The following is a 17,504-nucleotide window of genomic DNA, read 5'->3' as shown; positions in this document are numbered from 1 at the left end:
CTGTTGGTTTTCAAATGTTCGTACGATTTTTTTTTTCTTGCGCGCTCTCTAATTGATAGGTGTCAGATTGTGACAGATACTTCTAAAAATAATGTTTCAAAGTTTGTTTGGAAGCCTTTTAAATCACCTTTATCGTTACGGAAATGAAAATGTTTCGCTGAGGCATCTCTCTTAAATTTGCATCACCTCTATTTTAACTACCATTTACTCACTCAAAATTTGTTCAGTATATGGAAGATCTTGCCGTATTTACGGCCATACATCATTCGGGTTCTTTCGGAAAGAATTTCTTCAAGTTTAAAAACAATAAATATGTTATTTACCGGCTAAGGGTCGGTCCGTATGGTGAAAAACTGTGACCTCGGTCTTGAAAATGCTGCCCTCGGCCTACGGCCTCGGGCAGTATTTTCAAGACCTCGGTCACAGTTTTTCACCATACGGACCTCCCAGCCGGCAAATAACATATATTTCTTCACAGACGGCAATACTTTAGGTAGCTCCTTGACTCTCTCACAAAAAACTTTGCGCAACTCATAATTCATTTTTCATCAATTTTATACGTTTTCTTAATAAAAAAAACTGTATACAACGTATCGATACCATCTGAACTAACTTAAATTATCCTTTAAAAAGTTCAATAAAAATTAACGCAATCGAAGCTTGTCTTAAAAAAAAGTTATCGACACTCAATAACAATACTAACTTACCAACCACAAGAAAGAAATTAGACAAGAAGGCAGGTTCTTATTTAGTAATATATATCTGCGTAACACGCATACCTTAAAATTTCAGTCGCTTAAGCAAACAGTATGTACTAAATTATATAAAACTAAACTCATTAATTTAAAATAGCTGAATTTGTAAAACATGGCCTTCTTTGAAAATGGGCTCAGTTCTAGCGTTTTTAGTCATCCACCCGAAAAATTTAAGACCCGAGTGATCAGTAATAAACTGATTCCCTAATTTCTCGAGCAGCTACAGCCTAGTTCCGAGGCCCTCTCTCTAGCGTCTTTGACCGCATGAAGTCTGGAGAGGAGCCTTTCGTGGGAATGTCTCCAAAGGGATTGCCTGCGTTGCAGTCTGCCTATCTGAATTCTTTTCAGGAATTTTTCATCACGGGCCTCTAGGGCTTCGCAACGTTTGGAAAACCGGTCATCTCATAAAACCTTTAAGCTTTCATCTAGGTCAGTAAAAAGCCTATAGAAGATTACGAAACTGAAAGCGTTTTGATATTCCAAAGATAGCCTCTTTTAGTTATTTTCAAAATGGCAACGGTCAAATTAGAGTTTTAAGCACCTTTTGAACTAAGTTTCTTGACGTTACGTCCCTCTTTGGAATCTCAAGATGCGGTATGCTGTAAATTTCTTTATTAACTTTTTATTATCGGAAATAAAAATTGAATGGTTGTTTGGGAATCCTTCTCCTTCAAGTGAGCTAAGTACACTACAGAACTAAGCTGAATCTGAGAAACACGTGAAAGTTAACCCTTTAACTCCCGTGAGTGACCAAGACAGAATTTCTAATGAGGGGAGAATGAACAATCAGATCTTGGGAGTTAAAAGGGTAAAGAAACCCACGGTGGAGAGACGCAGAAGTGAGGGAAACAGGAGACAAGAAGAGAAGACCGGGAGCGAGAAATAATATATAGATTTAGGCAAGCCTAAAAGCGTAACTCGCATTTTTTTCCCGCACTTCTCTTCAACAAAACTAAAGCCCCTACTATGGATAAAGTGCGTGGTAATATTAATGGATTTTCATTCGCAACTTCTCCGTGTCCGTGTAGAGGAATGATTATAAGATAGTGCCCGTGGTACAGTTGGCCGCGCATGCTAAAAGTAGCACCTTGTACGGTCGGTCGTACAGTCGTTCGGTCGTACATCCCAATTTTTTCGGCTTGATGGGTCACTACTATTTTTTATAATTATGGGGCTACGCTCTGCGAGCTCCGCTATAATGAAAATAGAAATGCAAAACAATGCGTTATTTTGTTCATAATTGACTAGCAGTGATGGTGTTACAGGAATGGAGGATGAGAGATGGGCAAGACAGAATGTGGGAACATGGGAACTGAGACCATCCTTAACCCTGTCAACTATTATGATCCAATCGCTTAATTTGGGAGAACTTCGATATAATCATCTGCTTGTAATGAGTCATCACCCTCCTTGTCATGCGAGGGCTCCTTTGAAGAGGCCCCTGGTGATCTAGGAGAATTAGGTCCTTGGAAGGTTGTATTTTTCGGTGACGAAGGAACATCAGCTTGTCGATGGGAGTCAAGACTGTCTAAACTTGAGCGACTAGCTGTTAACATAATGATTCCTTCTGGTTTAGCATAATCATAGGTTTTATCCTTTGGCTTATCTTGAGGTGGTTTTGGACTTTGGAGTTCGCTGAGAATAGCTCCATCTGAGTGACAATCGGCAGATCCTGTTACTTCCAGTGGAATCAAGTAACCAGAATGATCTGAAAAGAAGAAGCGCGAAAAGAGGCAATGATAGATAAGATTTAAGTTATATCTCTTACTAACTGAGTTGGCAGAGTAAGATATGGACCAACTTTTTCCACTCGCATTTGCAAAAAAAAAAGTTTGTAAGATATTCATTATATCTCTCGGTTCAATTAGAGGGGAGAGATTCAAAGTAAAGAAACTTTAAATTTAGCGGGCTCCACAGTGATAAACGACCCCCAAACTTAACCAATCATAGCAATCATAGCAAACGCATTAACTGAGAGATATAATTAATCTACGTATGGGTGTCATGAAATAGTCGTACAACAATTTCTCCCAACAGACTTGACATAAATAATAATATAATCATCTACAGATTGAAGTTGTCTCTCTTTGCTTGCAGCATGAAAAGGGGAAATTCTCATAAAATAAAAGTCTGACAAAGCGAAGAAGGGCAAGCCTTGGGACTTTTAAAAATAAATAATTAACAGACAAAGATATATCGTATCAAGTGGTGCTGATCCCTTTAATAGGGTTAGTGTGCACCACATAACATACCTTCGTTAGGCTTGATCAGACTTTGATACTCTGAGCGACATCTATCAGGTGCAGGTTTCAAGAGTGTATATTCCTCGCACGACGGACTTCCTATTTCTGCATAAACTGCTTCATCAACAGCTCGTCGGCCTTCAGATGGGGGTAAAGGGATTATAGCCTCCTCCCCTTGGTTAGAGAATGCATTACCTAATACAATAAAAAAATAAGTCAGAATAAATCATATCAAGCATATGCATGTTTAAGGGAGACGAACGAAATAGACATGCAAGAGAAAGTAATATTACTTACCAACATGAAGCCTTGCCGTGTGCTTTTTTCGTTTCCTTCGACTCCTGATGAGATGAGCAGTTATTTGTAAATCAATGAGACAATTGTTGCACTTCATGCAAGATCCTTTTAACCAATCAAAACCCCTGAGTGTCAGCATCTTATTTTTCCTTACAGTAATATTGCTGGATCATTCATCACGATCATGAGAACAAAAGGAATGATCGCCACCCTGAGAAGCTTTGATTGTTAAATGAATTCTCCTTGTCAGTACCAAAGGAAATGTATAAAGAAGGTATGGGGTATATGAATACTGATGTTATGGCACAATCACTATTAGATTCATTATCATTAATTATCAGCACCATCAGAAGTTATGTGGGTTCTGGCACGTTTTAAAATCAACCTTGATTTCAAGTCAACTCATGAATGTAACCTTGATTTCAAGTCAACCTTGAAATCAATCTTGATTTCAAAAACAGTTCTTGCACATTTTGAAATCAGCTTTGATTTTAAAGGCAACTTTAATTGTTCACAGGTGAATAATTTTCACATTCTCTTCACAATGTCTCACTCTTGAGTTCTGAAGAGGGTGTGAACATTATCATCTTGAATGATCCTCTTATCGCGCCATCAGCATCGTTGAAAGGGTGTTGATTGCTTGGGTGAAGATTTTCAAATATCAATGTTGTATCTTCTCGCAAAGAAGTCGTGATGTGCCTTGAATTGTTCTTCAGTCAAAATTGTGTCTTTGTAAATGAGAAGTAATGTCATTAATAAGTCACGCTTTCAAGCTCACGGTTCACGATTTTGAGTTGAGCACCTGAGAGGATGAGGATTTGACATTTAACATTCCCTGAGCCTGATACTTACCTGTCAATTGCGAGCTGAACTCCTTCTTTCGTATTCGCAAATCTCAATCCACTTCCATGACGATCATTGTCATTCATGCTTCTGAGATCGATGAATGGATTGAATCTGTTTCCGGTATAAGAGTCTATTGCATTCATCGCGCTGTTTTCCTTACCAGATCTTCTGAAGACTTCTTCCCACATATCTCCTATCTTCATTCCTTGACTGTAATTTTTATTTGGGATTCCACTGACAATCACCTTCACCTCGGTGATGTTAGGATTAAATGTCTTCTCTTTCCTCTTCTCTTTCCATTTTTGTAGTTAGACAAGCCCTCATCAGCAAGGTCTTGACTGTATATAACTTCATACCCAAGCTGGATATAATTTAATTCTTAGGCAAGATTTTCTAGTTCGCATTCTATTACAACACTGCCGACAGGTGCAACCCTGAGCTCGAAAATAAGCTCATCAGAAAGAGCTCTTGGGAAGAAGACTCCATGATCCTTCAGAATGTCACGATCCAATGGAATTATTAACATAATTTATCCTGAGGCAAAAGCTTTGGAACTTGAGGTCTCTTACAGTAAAGCTGGAAGGTCGCAGGTAAAGATGTTTGGTTAGGGCAAGAAGAGACATCCCTTGTGTTTTAAAGAAAGGGGTACCAAAGAGCAAAGAATGAATCCATCACTACCTAAACAAATCAAAACCTTACTTTGCCCAGAGCGAGAGGTTTTGATTGCTCAGAAGGATGACGAAATTAAAGAGAAACAGAACTCTATTCAGGACGATCTGGGGATTGCCAATGATGAGAACGAAGATCGAGCAACAAGAGAAAGAGAAAGAGAAAGGATAACAGAGAATTGAGAATGAGAGAGAAGAACTTGAAGAAGGCACTTCAACAAGAGAGAGAGTGAGAAACATGTTCTAGAGGTATGGCTTGACGGTCTCAGTTGTTGTACTCGCAGTCGAAACAACGATTGTACTGATTGTGAGCGCATTGACAAGAGGCCTGAAATCTATGGTCAGAGGAGTTAAAAATTATTTTAGGACTCTTGGAAGTAAGATCGCGGGAATTCTCCCAGGTCTCATTCGTTCAATAGTCAGCTTCATTTCCAAGACTGCTGGATAAGTGATCAGCTACCTTGGTCAAAATGCATGGCTTCTGATAGTGGGAGTCGTGATATTCATGGTTGAACGCTTTCAGAAGAAGAATCGATGAATCAAGAAGGCCGAGGCCAGTCCAGCTGAAATCAAACCGACCTTAATAATGATTCGTCTCGCTGTTGCTCCTGCTTGGGTTACGAAACGGCTCCTGGATCAAAGAGTTTCACTTTTCATCAATCTTATTTGACGGATGAGAGGTCGGTTTGCTGATTTTTCATGAGCCCCAATTCATGTGCCTTACTCTAAATGATTTCATCTCCAAATTCACTGACTTGTTAACTCCCAGCCTCATGCCAGAACATGCCTTCTTCAGGCTGTTATTATACCCAGCAGCACTCTGAGTGTTCAGAAGAATATTTAAGGGCATAAGCTAAGTGCCTGGTTATAGTGCAGGATCAAGCCGGACTTTTGCCTCTCCAATCGTAAGCTTAAAACTTTGAACGCTCTTCGAAATGTCTGGCTTCCTGATTGCATCCACGTCTAATACAAGGAACTCACGTTGATGATGAACCCAAGATTAATGATCTGACATCGACTTGTGCACCAAAAATGCAATAAACAAATGCCTCAATTGACTGATTCAGTCCCACTATCCCAGCCTGCGTCAGACCTTCTGACTTGTCCGCCATGGAAAAGTCAAACTGTTTTTCAACCTTTTTGTTGTCATTCCTTATGAAGTAGACCAGATTACCTTGGAAGGGTTTTCCACATTCATCACTGAACTTGTCAATTCCAGGATATGAGAGTGAGGGTTTCCTTCCGGACCAACCTTTGTCACGTAAATGAAAACAGATCCGAGACTGTGATTATCACCTTCTTTGAAGCAGAAGTATGTGCCTAACGAAAATTCAAATTCTGCACATATTCGTTTGAACGATGGCTTGTCATAATTATTATTAATTTGGCTGAAAGTTGGGTCACCTGGAAGAGCCGATTCAACCCATCTCAAAGAAAATCCTTCTGACGGTGATATGGATGTGAAACATCAGAAATGACTTGATCTGTTCTGGAACCTTATCAAACACCGCACGAGATATTCCACGGCCTGTAGTTGCGCACCATACTGCGAAGGTAAGCTGTCGAGGCCGGTAGCTCATGTTTGGCCCTGCAACCTACAATTCAGGAAGCCGAAGTTCATTCCTGTCATCTTTCTGAAGAATTCAGAAACGTCTGTCTTGACAATTATGAGGCTGACCCTGCCTAGTATTTCACCGATGATTGAAAAAGGAATTCGCGGAGGAATTTCAGTGATCTGAAATCACTTTGGAGGGGCAATTAATCTATATATGGGTGAAGCTTATGATGTGACAAAGCTAACGAAATACATCACCTATCTTGATACAAACAATCTTTATGGATGGGCAATGTGTCAAAATGTGCCAGCCTCTTCCTGTCAGTGGTTTCAAGTGGATACCTACCTTAGACAACTGGAGAAATATTCCTTGCATTCTTGTGGTAGATCTTGAAAATCCAAAAGAGCATCATGACTTGCATAACGATTATCCGCTTGCTCCGCAGAGGCTTATGATCAAAAAAGTAGAGAAGCCGAATCCTAATCTGAACGATAAGGAGAAGTATTATATTCATCATAAGAACCTCAAACGATATTTAGACCTTGGTTTGAGGACCAAAGGAGTTATAGGGGAATCAGTTTCAAAGAAGAGCCTTAGCTTTAGAAATACATTGACCTAAACACGAAGCTGTGCACAAATGCAAGAGAATTAATAAAAAAAAGCTTTTTTCAAGATTATGAACAATTCTGTTTCCTGAAAAACTATGGAAAACGTTTGGAGTCGTGTGTACGTGAGATTAGTAACCAACCGAAAGAAAACATCAAAACTTGCAGCAAACCCAACTTCAAGAAATTGACCATATTCGATGAAAATCTTGTTGAATCCCTCATGAAGCGAACTAAGCTGGTGTTCGATAAACCAGTCTATTGTGAAATGTGCATCCTCGATATCAGCATGAATCGGGTGTGACTTCCACTATAACTACATCAAAGAGCAATATGGAGGTCGTGCAAAGCTTCTATTCACAGACACCGACTATACTAAACGTTGCAAAGCTTTGGCTGATGAAGCAAGCCATCTAGCAGATTTATTCGCCTACCCCGAAGCATATCCCGAGACCAACTTTTGATGTTGAATCTCCAAATGCAGTTCATCACGCTGATCTTCTTTTCCTTCCTTATGACAAAGCGACCGAAAGGTCGCGGAAAGTCTACAAGTATGCATAAAAAGTTGATGTTACAAGCAGACTCAAGGCTGGTGAACCTCTCACCTCAAAAGATTCTCCTGAGGTCTCAAAGTCTTTTCAGACAATCTATAAGCGTGATAAGAGGATCATTTAAGATGATAATAATCAAACCCTCTACATAACTCAAGAGCGAGACATTGTGAAGAGGGTGTCAAAATTATTCACCTACGAATAATTCAAGTTGCCTTTAAAATCGAGTTTGCATAATTTCAAAATGTGCAAGAACTGTGTTTTGAAATCAAGGTTGATTTTAAGGTTGACTTGAAATCAATCTTAAATTCATGAGTTGACTTGAAATCAAAATTGATTTCAAAATGTATCAGAACCCACTCTTTGTAACTACTCCATCTGCGAGCCATTTAATCTGAGATAGGTTGTACTCGCACGTGTAGTTGATGGAACTTACAATTTTCTCCTCTTGCAAAATACAACGAGGAGAATAAGGATAATTGCAAACACAACTGCACATGCCACAGCAACACCAATCAAAACTCCAGATCCATTGCTGCTTCCATTCGTACTTGTGTATTTTTCATCTGTGTATTCAACAGGTTCTGTCACTAAAGATATCTGCAAGGAATTTTAAACAATTATTCACCAAAGTTGAGGTGAACAATTGTTGTAGTATACACCAAACAGATACGAAAAACTAGTTTATTTCTTTCAATATACCGAAAAATGGTCGCAAATTAAATTTATCTCTTCTGCTGCTCAGAGGTAAATACTACTTCCTTTTGACTTCCTATCTAGCCAATCAGTGGGCGCGAAATGCAGTATTCACTTGAGTGGTATATACTTTTGTCTAACATCTGTTAGCAGTATACTAAAACATTGGGTAGCGTTGAAAGCACGCTCTGATTGGCTACACAACGTATGAACAACCTTTGCTATTCACCTCAGAGCAATGCACGCAGGATTTTTGCCCGAATATATTGTAACTGTTGCAGGAATAAATTAGTTAAAATCATATTTTTTTGCGACTACATTATGTCTCCGTTTTAGAACATGCTATAACAACTATTCACCTCAGAGTCGCTGACGAGTGGTGGATATGTAAATACCCACCACTAATCACCTCACTTCGGTGAGCAGTTGTTAATTGTTGTTGGTTTACTAAATTGATGAACTGCATAAGCCTTACATTATAATTATTTATAAAATAACTGAAATGCTACGAGCGACCTGATCGACTTGAAAATTGGCCTCTACCTACACTTCTTTTTTAACTAAATGAGACAAACCAAGGATAGGTATTTGGTATTTCTTTGTGTTGCCCGAAATTTTTTTGACAGTTATAGTAACTGTGCACCCATTTTATTAACTGTATCATTTTCAGTGAGGATTGTTAAGACTTTCTGAAGTTTTTACCCCATTGCTGTCACAATTGGATATGTTGACTCCTCCTTCATAAACACAAATAGTAACTCCAATAATAAGGCATTCCTAATGGGAACCGCTAAAGAAGGCTCTTGAAAGACATAAATCCTGGGCTTGCTTCATTTTGGAATATTTATGGTAACTACTTTCAGCTTTTAGCGTTTCCTTGCCCGCCGGAAAATATACGGCCTTTAAAGCAACGCGAGCTGGCGAGACGTATGCAAGGGGTCTAGCACTGTAATTGCTAATGCCATACCCCCGGCAAACCTCTCCTTGACTCATCTTAAATCTTTCTGTGGAAGGAAAAACGCGTGTCCCACAGAGCTTACAATAAGAACCTGCTTGCGGGCGAAGAAACCCCACACTAGTTCAGTTTATATTTCTTTTCGCAATACAGGAACTGTCCTCGTTTGTAAACCGAAAAACATTTCTACTTACAGCCACAACAAATTCATCAACTGCCTCAAAAGAACAAACAGAACAGAACAGCCTTTGATAATGAAGACTGTATCTAGCTCAAACCTCAGAAGATTTTGTTGGTTCAGTAAAAACAGTCGCTGTAGTCACTGGAGAAATATATGGTGTTGTCTTTGCCATAGAACTTAGATCCACTGAAAAGTAAGAGAAACGTAGTGTCACAACAATGGTAAAAAATTATTGATTATTGTTTTTACTTTGCCATATTTGTTGCTGTGACAGTGCTGTGCCTTCTTCGTAGCATTCCCCTTCAATAAGATAATAGTTCATTTCATGTTACTCAGCCCCCACCAGTAATTAACAAGATATCCAGCTGAAAAAAAATTGCTCTCGGCCATGGTAACCAAAAAGGTTTGGGTTTGAGCCCAACGGGCAAGGTTCATCACGGTGGCATTGAGGGGGAAGACACTTAACCATCACAAAGTATCTCTCTTCAGAGGAGTACAAAAAAGGTACTTGGGTACCTAAACTTGGCTCAGTACTGCAAGGGTAGCAATGCTTGTAAGAAACTGGCTTCGTGCGATGGCGGGACCGGTGCAGCGCTCTACAACTGATGATATGATTTTCATATATTTACATTTAATTTGTTCCTCACTTCACGGGTCTACTTGGAACCAACTTAGTGACCAGCTCCAGTTAGCTTGTTAGGTCAGTGGGTAGAGCACTACACCGGTATCGCAAGGCGCATAGGTTCAAATCCCGCACAGCTAGGCCTGAATTTTTTTCAGGCCTTATTTTCACTGTGCTTAAGTAGTGTTCATTAATGCGAAGATGGCGTCTATATTCATTTCTTTATCTGCAATTCACATATCTGAGTTTTATATATTTACAGTAAACTGGCTTCCCATGCATACAGGAGAACTATCAAGTACTCTAACTTGCCTCATGCTACAAATAAATCTACTAACCAAGTTTGCAGGAGGTCTGTATTGTACGTTACAGACCAAGTTTTAACTGCTTGAATTTATGACCCACGCGTGAAAAGAAAATGAGTTTAGTATAATGTTTACTATATCTCTAGGTTCAAATCGAGGAGGAAGATTTCAATTTAAACAAACTTGTGAATTTAGTGGGCTGTACAGTGAAATACAGCCTTCTTAATTGACCAATCATAGCGCACATACTAACTGAGAGAAAATAAAAAAAAAACCAGTATTTTACTGTTTAGCTGCACAAACTATACCAACATGCAGGTTACGTAGTTATATCCTTTACTGCACTCTTTCCTAGTAATAAATATTGTACCACTTAGAATTGTTACTTACCTCAAACACCAATAATTCTAAATTTTAAAACACAGTAACTCTAGTGTTTTCATACTCTTAACACCTCAGATTGAAAATCACTGCATTCTTAAAAATTTCAAGAAAAACACACTCACAAGTGATTTGTCCTGAGGTCTTGAAAATCAGACAAGCAGTTTTGGGTGGTCTAGATGCGGGAGCTGAATAACTACAAGTGACCTTTACTTGCACAATTCTTCCCAAGAAGTTCTTTTCTGTGGTATCTGCCCACTACAGAAATGCAAGCAAAATGCACACAATATGAATCCATTTGTAAAGAGTCTGGAGTATAATGGTGGTTATAGGGATAGGGTTAGGCCTAAAATTGAAAATACTGGAGTCAGTCTAAAGAAAACTTGTTAGGCACAGCTAACCTTACCTTTATTTGATTAGCACAAAAAAACTAACCCAGCAATTAAATACTATTTATAACAGACATCTTTCTAATTTTGAAGACTTTTATCTTCTTACTTTCTATACTTTTTCCACAATTAATCCTCAAATCACCAAACTTTAGAGAGCTCCCTAGGACAATTTAAACTATAGATATTGCAAAAGGAGGTCCAGCTTTCCACAACCTACTCACAGCTTATAGCCCAGAGGTCCATGGCCCACAGCCTGAGCCCCCGTGACCTGAACCTGATGCCCATTTTAGGCCTGTTTGGTAAGGAGACTTTATAATGCCCATACCCTGAAGTGACTAACCTGTAACTTCTACCTGTAATACCCACACATTAGCAGGCACACAAGCAATTAATGAGAATAATCAAACTTCTCAGGTACAAGTTGTTATCTGGATCTAACATCAAATTCTTGTAACTAACTTGCAGGGAAATGTGTTTGCAGCTAGAGGGGAGAATTAACAATCAGATCTTGGGAGTTAAAGGGTTAAAACATCTTTATCATTGCAATTTTTGACAACACTTTGCTTCCCATGAAATGAGATGCAGACTGCTGAGCAGTGAAGTTGTGAATCACAGGCCATAATGGCTGCAGAACTGCTGGCTTGCATGCGTTATCATTTAAAAAACTTCAGGTACAGAACCTTGAAGAATAGTTTGTTTTGTGTTTTTTCCACTTTGAACATTTCCAGGTTTATCCCCACCCACTTGTTTTCCAGTTGATAGTTGTAGTATGCTGCACTTCCAGGAACAACTTGACAGCTTTGATAGATATTACCTGAAATAATATTCACTTGTCCTTCAATTGCTAGGTTGAGGGATTTCAGGAAAAAGTCCCACTCAAAGAAACGGGAGCAAACTGCCAAAAAAAGAGTCCAATTTAAGCAAATTATGTAACCATGTCTGTTTGTAATAAAAAGATTAAGCCTTACAGTCACCATTAACTTGGATGACAGAGTTTTAATAAGGGCTCCGAATGCCACCATCAGCCCTGCCTAGAGTGGCCTTCCAATGGAACAACAGAAAGGTCGAACATGGAGGAGCAACCAACAGAAATCAAAAGTTGTTTTCTCAAGCCAAGACTTAATGTGCATAGATGCACCAAGAGGTCACTGACCTACTAACTTAACCTCATAATGTTTGGTGAAGGTAGTTGCAAATTGAACTAATTCCGCTTCTGAAAGTTTTTGCTGTATTTCATTGGATTGTTATTTTTATGTACATCACCTCCAGGGAAAAGCCAAAGGCTGAATTGGCTAAATTAATTCTAATTTACACTATTACCAAAACATGGTTTGTGTATAAAGGCTACCTAAGCCTCATATTAATTTGGAGATTTTTAAAAACATTTAATATCTTTCTCCATTAGAATGCTGTTGAAAAAGTAAGCAGAAAAAGTTATGATGCATTTGAAAGAGTCAGAAGTTATGTCTTGTTTATAGGATCCATGTTAGACATGTGCAAAGCAGAACAGTTGGTGAGTAAGCAATTTGAAGCTCCTTTAATGTTATTAATTTGTTCACTGATATTCCATGACTTACACAGTTACTGATGCAAATTTAAATTCACTCACCAGCATTATCATTACATCCATACACTTCAACTCTGAGACATCTGTGATCACGCCCATTATGCCTTTTAGGATATATTCTCAGAAATCTTGTTTCAAAAGACCCTTCAAAGTAGTTGTATTTCACGCTGTCTGTATCTTTATTTCCAGTAAATGTCTGAAAGCAGACATTAAGTTAGACATACATTTATAAGCATGAAAAATGTAGATTGTCTTGATCTCTTCCTGATATCATCATCAATTAAAAGATATTGAAAAAAGGCTTGGATAATATATACACAAAAAAGAGTCAAATTCTCTAAGTGGACGTAAAAACATTCTAAATTTTCATTATCTTTCATTGATACATTTCATGAGAAAAAAAGAGAGTTAAAACAAAAATTTTTATCAAGACTAAATAAATATATAACAACTCTTCACTGATAAAGAAGCCAGCTTTGACTATTTTCAGAATATAAAAATTAACAAAAACCAATGGGTGGGAGGGAGGGAGGGGGGGGTCAGGGGTTGTTCCATGCATTAAGTCTGATGGTTAAAATTTTTGGCTTACATTGCATTATTGTGGTAGTGATAGTAAATCTTTTTTCCGTTATTACATCCTTGATTATACTAGTCTGAAAATATATTATATAACATATCTTTGTATTTGTCAATTTGTCAAAGACTGTTTAAAATTGATGAAATATTTGTATCATGACTCCAATTACGCACAATCAGTTTTATTTGATATCTTGTTAGTAGTAAAGCAAATGGTGATCTTGTTGAGTGATGCTCCTGAAAGAATGAAAATTAACATCTATCATAATATCAAAAATTCAGTACCTTTTTTTTACCCCTGTCATCTTCATAGTCAAACCATTTTACACCGTCATAGCTGTACTCCATCTCATATGTTTTAACATAATAAGAGAAACTTCCTTTGTATCCTTGAGTTGCAAGTGCTGAGACACGCCTGACCTCCAGTAAGTCAATCTCTAAATACTGGTTATTTCCTGAGGTGCACCAGGCCTTCTCATTGTTCAGTCTTCCTTCCCAAGGACCAAACATTGGAAAATAGCTTAAGGCACTTAGTTGGGAATCATCGACTTTCCCACTTTCCAAACCAAGTGCTTCTGAGCAATCTACAATGTAATTAAGCACAGGTGACAAATCAATTCTGCATAAACAGGAACTGTATAATCAATTTAATAGGTCATATTTTTAATAAAATGGGTGATCACAACAGCAGAGAGAATTTTGTTTTGTAAAGCTTCCAATCTTACAGAGTTCTTGAGTTGATTTGCTGCCAAAGAGTGAGATTTTGACTGTTTACCATTAGGTGTAATGACTCATGCATCACCTCTTTGGGAAGGGGGGGAGGGTGTGGAAGCACACAACCCAGGAAAGCTGTGAAAAAATATAGCACCTTAAACATCTATTACTTTATTCTAAGGGTCTGGGAGATTCCATGCCACTGGTCCATGGTCAATGTGTGAGCATCTGCAACAGTCAATAAATACACTGACTGATGTAACAGAGGTTCTGCATGAGAATTTCCACTGTTGGAAGGTGGTCGGGGTATGAAGGGAACAGAGTGTATATTGAATCTGATAAGATAATTAAATTGATAGGTAAATAATAGTTTCTGAGTGAGAGCACAAGATTGAATTTGTTTGCGTGCTCTCATGCTCAATGCAAGAGCTCTGAAAGAAAGAAAGTGGGTAGCAAGACTGATTAATTCCATAAATTGTTAATGACATATATTGCAAAAGGCCTTTTCCATAATTTTATATACTTTCTACACTCATTCGATCTCGATCCTCTGTTACAAGATAGAGATTCTATATGTTTATCTGCTATTACAACGGAAATGCACGCCTAAACTACGTAAAACCTGGATTGACATTACTTACCGTAATTTCCGGCCGTTTACCCGCGGGTAATCTGTTGATTTTGCATTAAACGCGCGCCACTGCGGGTAATAGGGAGGTGCGGGTTATGTGACAATTTTAAAATCTACTGATACTTGAATTGTAAAAAATTCTCACCTACATGCGTTTCCACCTCTCAAATGAATTTTATTGTATTAAGAGTGTCACAAAGCGACACGAAAACATGATGCCGACTCGAGTTTATTTCACGCATAATTAGTTGCGTGACGAACAAATTGTTGTCGGCGCGCGTGAAAACAAAACCTTGATGGTGACAGAAATAATCCAAAGATATCCGGCGCATCAGTGACAAATTTCCATTTGACACTAGTTTGAGTTAAAGAGAATTTTCCCGTTTTAAGGGACTTGTTAAGCTCTATAGAACCGGAGATATCTATTTTTTTTCAGAAATCGCCGACAGTACTTTTATTTATTAGAAGCATTCAAGCTTTCGAAAGTTAGATCAGACAACTTTTAAAAGACTGAAATGTATCACCTAATGTCACGTTTTCGCCACGAAAAAGTTGAATAACATAACGTGCGGGTTATCCACCAGTGCAGGTAATCTGTTCGCTTTTTTTCGTCGTATGCAATAATCGGCCGGTTTGGGTAATCGACCGTGCGGGTAAACGGCCGAAAATTATGGTATTTGTTGTTTACAAAAATCCCAAGCTATTTCCTGTTAACTTGATTTTAACAGCTGTTTCCCGTTATACTCTGATCAACACTTCTGCAATTTACAACCGCACGCACGCACTATTTGCAGCACAAATGACACATGCTACAGCGTCATAGGATGTTCCAGACAACTCCTACAGCGTCATAGGATGTTCCAGACAACTCCTCATCTAATTATTTCTGACATTATTGATTTTCTTTATCACTTCTGCTGTGCGTAATCCGAACATTCTTGCTACAAGTCTGCCATTACAGCGCTACGTTCAATTATACACCCAAATCTTAAGTAACCCTACTGTCATCAAACCCAGAGCTTAATTACTAAATTAGAAAATAAAGTATCACGCGATACGCTTACAAGATTGTCGCGAAAACATCTGGGCTTGGTATAATATCGTTTCAGTTAAAATATTCTTGCGTTTTAAATAAGCCCGCAGTTAACTTTCCAAATAAGACAACAAAAAATTTCGACCAAAGAAAATTCATCATACATTCATAGAGTGTTTAAATCGGTATCACTGATCTTAAGTGTCCTTGAACTCGTTTTATGGATCATCTTATAAATACAAGGAAAATTCAATTTCATTTATTTAGTAATAATTGCTATCATGATGATATTGATTCAATTAATTCACTTACTTCCAAACAGAGATTTTTTTATACTTGCTGTATCACCACAACTGCCTAATTCCGGGAGAAAGGTTGGAGTGTTTCCCTTACACGCACAGCTACATGGTGTGGTATTGTTTTCAAAAGCCGAAGTGTTAGCACAAACATCTAGAGGGCATTGGAAGCCAGTTTTGTACCGAACCCTGAACACGTCAGTATCATATCTTCCCCCTCTCGTTATCACGTACTTCTCAACACCGTCTGCATTTAAAGAACCAAGCGATGAAGTAGGTTGAAGTGTGGTTATATACAACACCAAAATAACGATTCTTGTTAAAGAGTAAGTTGCCAGCTTCGTCAATCGCATATTCCTTATTCTGAATTTGAGCAAACAAATCACAACTGTCTCCGTTTACACTTTGCGATTGACTAGAACCAAAGGCGTTACTTTAACGGCTGGTTTGTTTTTTGATAGTCCAACAGTTCGGGCCATAACCATTTCTGGATATCGGTTTCGAGCTTTGTCAAAGCAAATTTGGCCGAGAGGTGCTGGAAACAAGAAGAAGCTGATTTTTTTTTTTTTGTGGCGGCCATGTTGTAATGCGGTAGTAAGCTGAAACAAAATTCGCTAATAAGGACTGGACGTAAGATACCATTAAAGATATTCGTTTATTTCAAACATTCAACATGCATGTCCTCGACATTCTCGCATTCTGGAAGAGTAAAGCTGGTTTTTTTTATGCACAAATTCTTTGTAACGCTGTGGTCCTTCCACCAAGAGCGTCACAGGAATAAAAGCTCCTCCGCCAGCCTGTTTGTATCTGGAGAACTTCTGGGTAGAGCTTGGCCTCGATGTTACTGTCCGTTCTCCGTTGATTTCCCTATTTTGGGTTACAAGAAAACCAATTAAATAAGGTTGAACCAAATAACGCGCACTGATAACAATTGGGACGAGTGAGGTGTGAGATGGCGGAATCGGGACAACTTCATTTCTCTCCAGTAAAGGTCGAGGAAAGACAATATCTTGCTTCTTTCCGATTTTTAAATAGACATTATCAATTTCAGTCCATCAAGCCTTTACGAAAAAGTAACAGTAAAGCAAGAAAACAGTAACTTACCCTTCAATTCCTGGCTATTTTGCCACATCGAAGCAAAGCATGCAGCTGTATGTTTAGAAAGTGCTGAACCGTGCCGATCTGCTGCCCTTTGACATCTCCTAAAGTGTATGTCTTTCTCTGCGATTTGCTGAAAATCCGGACCTCTCGTAGAGCCTCTGGAATGCGTTCCATTTCTCGTGGAAGAAGACAAGCCAGTCATACGTGTCGTCGTCTTCACTCTGAATAACAAGCGGTGTTCCACGTGGAGCTTTGATATTGAAATTATGATACCTGGAATATAAACAAAGTGCAGTTTTAAGAATCTCCAGCCAGTAAGTGGGTTTATCCGCCTTCAAATAGAGAACGATGGGTCTCTAACCTTTTCGGCATCAAAACTGTGGGTTTGACTGCTTTATATGTAAGACAACATTTGTAAATCAAACTGAACAATGGTAGCAACGGTGTCCGAAGAGAAGTTTCTTCCGTCAATTGCTGACGTGAGTTAAGCGTATCATCTTGACCTTAATTATAATAAGCTTAGAGGAACGATG

At 38.5% G+C, this 17,504-nt stretch overlaps 2 protein-coding genes across 2 annotated transcripts; both read right to left on the bottom strand.

Annotated features, from left to right (window-relative positions):
* Positions 1-1,975: 1,975 nt before the first annotated feature.
* Positions 1,976-11,338, bottom strand: LOC149044794 (uncharacterized). The gene is made up of 6 exons (XM_089207868.1): positions 11,275-11,338; positions 9,451-9,539; positions 7,958-8,121; positions 3,296-3,339; positions 3,008-3,193; positions 1,976-2,463 (listed from the first exon to the last, which is right to left on the bottom strand). The coding sequence occupies exons 1-6, from the start codon at positions 11,336-11,338 to the stop codon at positions 2,111-2,113; spliced, it is 900 nt and encodes a 299-aa protein (XP_089063994.1). The 3' UTR covers positions 1,976-2,110.
* Positions 11,339-11,566: 228 nt separating this feature from the next.
* Positions 11,567-16,394, bottom strand: LOC149044793 (EGF-like repeat and discoidin I-like domain-containing protein 3). Its single transcript, XM_089206248.1, has 4 exons — positions 15,887-16,394; positions 13,482-13,780; positions 12,663-12,816; positions 11,567-11,948 (listed from the first exon to the last, which is right to left on the bottom strand). Exons 1-4 carry the CDS (start codon positions 16,221-16,223, stop codon positions 11,707-11,709), a joined length of 1,032 nt encoding a protein of 343 aa, XP_089062374.1. The 5' UTR covers positions 16,224-16,394; the 3' UTR covers positions 11,567-11,706.
* Between the last annotated feature and the right edge of the window lie 1,110 nt (positions 16,395-17,504).

Source organism: Pocillopora damicornis, chromosome 5 (genome assembly GCF_964200805.1).
Source record: "Pocillopora damicornis chromosome 5, jaPocDami1.2, whole genome shotgun sequence".
In the NCBI taxonomy this organism is placed as follows: Eukaryota; Metazoa; Cnidaria; class Anthozoa; order Scleractinia; family Pocilloporidae; genus Pocillopora; species Pocillopora damicornis.
This window is presented reverse-complemented; position numbering and strand designations above follow the sequence as displayed.

Excerpts from the sequence above, each read along its gene's own strand:
- LOC149044793 (XM_089206248.1), bottom strand. The coding sequence starts at position 16,223 with ATGCGATTGACGAAGCTGGCAACTTACTCTTTAACAAGAATCGTTATT. Across the intron at positions 13,781-15,886 it reads AAAAAAATCTCTGTTTGGAA|ATTGCTCAGAAGCACTTGGT; the intron begins GTAAGTGAATTA and ends ATTACATTGTAG. Across the intron at positions 11,949-12,662 it reads TGGATGTAATGATAATGCTG|TTTGCTCCCGTTTCTTTGAG; the intron begins GTGAGTGAATTT and ends TTTTTTTGGCAG.
- LOC149044794 (XM_089207868.1), bottom strand. The coding sequence starts at position 11,338 with ATGGGCATCAGGTTCAGGTCACGGGGGCTCAGGCTGTGGGCCATGGAC. Across the intron at positions 9,540-11,274 it reads GGACCTCTGGGCTATAAGCT|TGGATCTAAGTTCTATGGCA; the intron begins GTGAGTAGGTTG and ends CTTACTTTTCAG. Across the intron at positions 8,122-9,450 it reads AACCAACAAAATCTTCTGAG|ATATCTTTAGTGACAGAACC; the intron begins GTTTGAGCTAGA and ends AATTCCTTGCAG.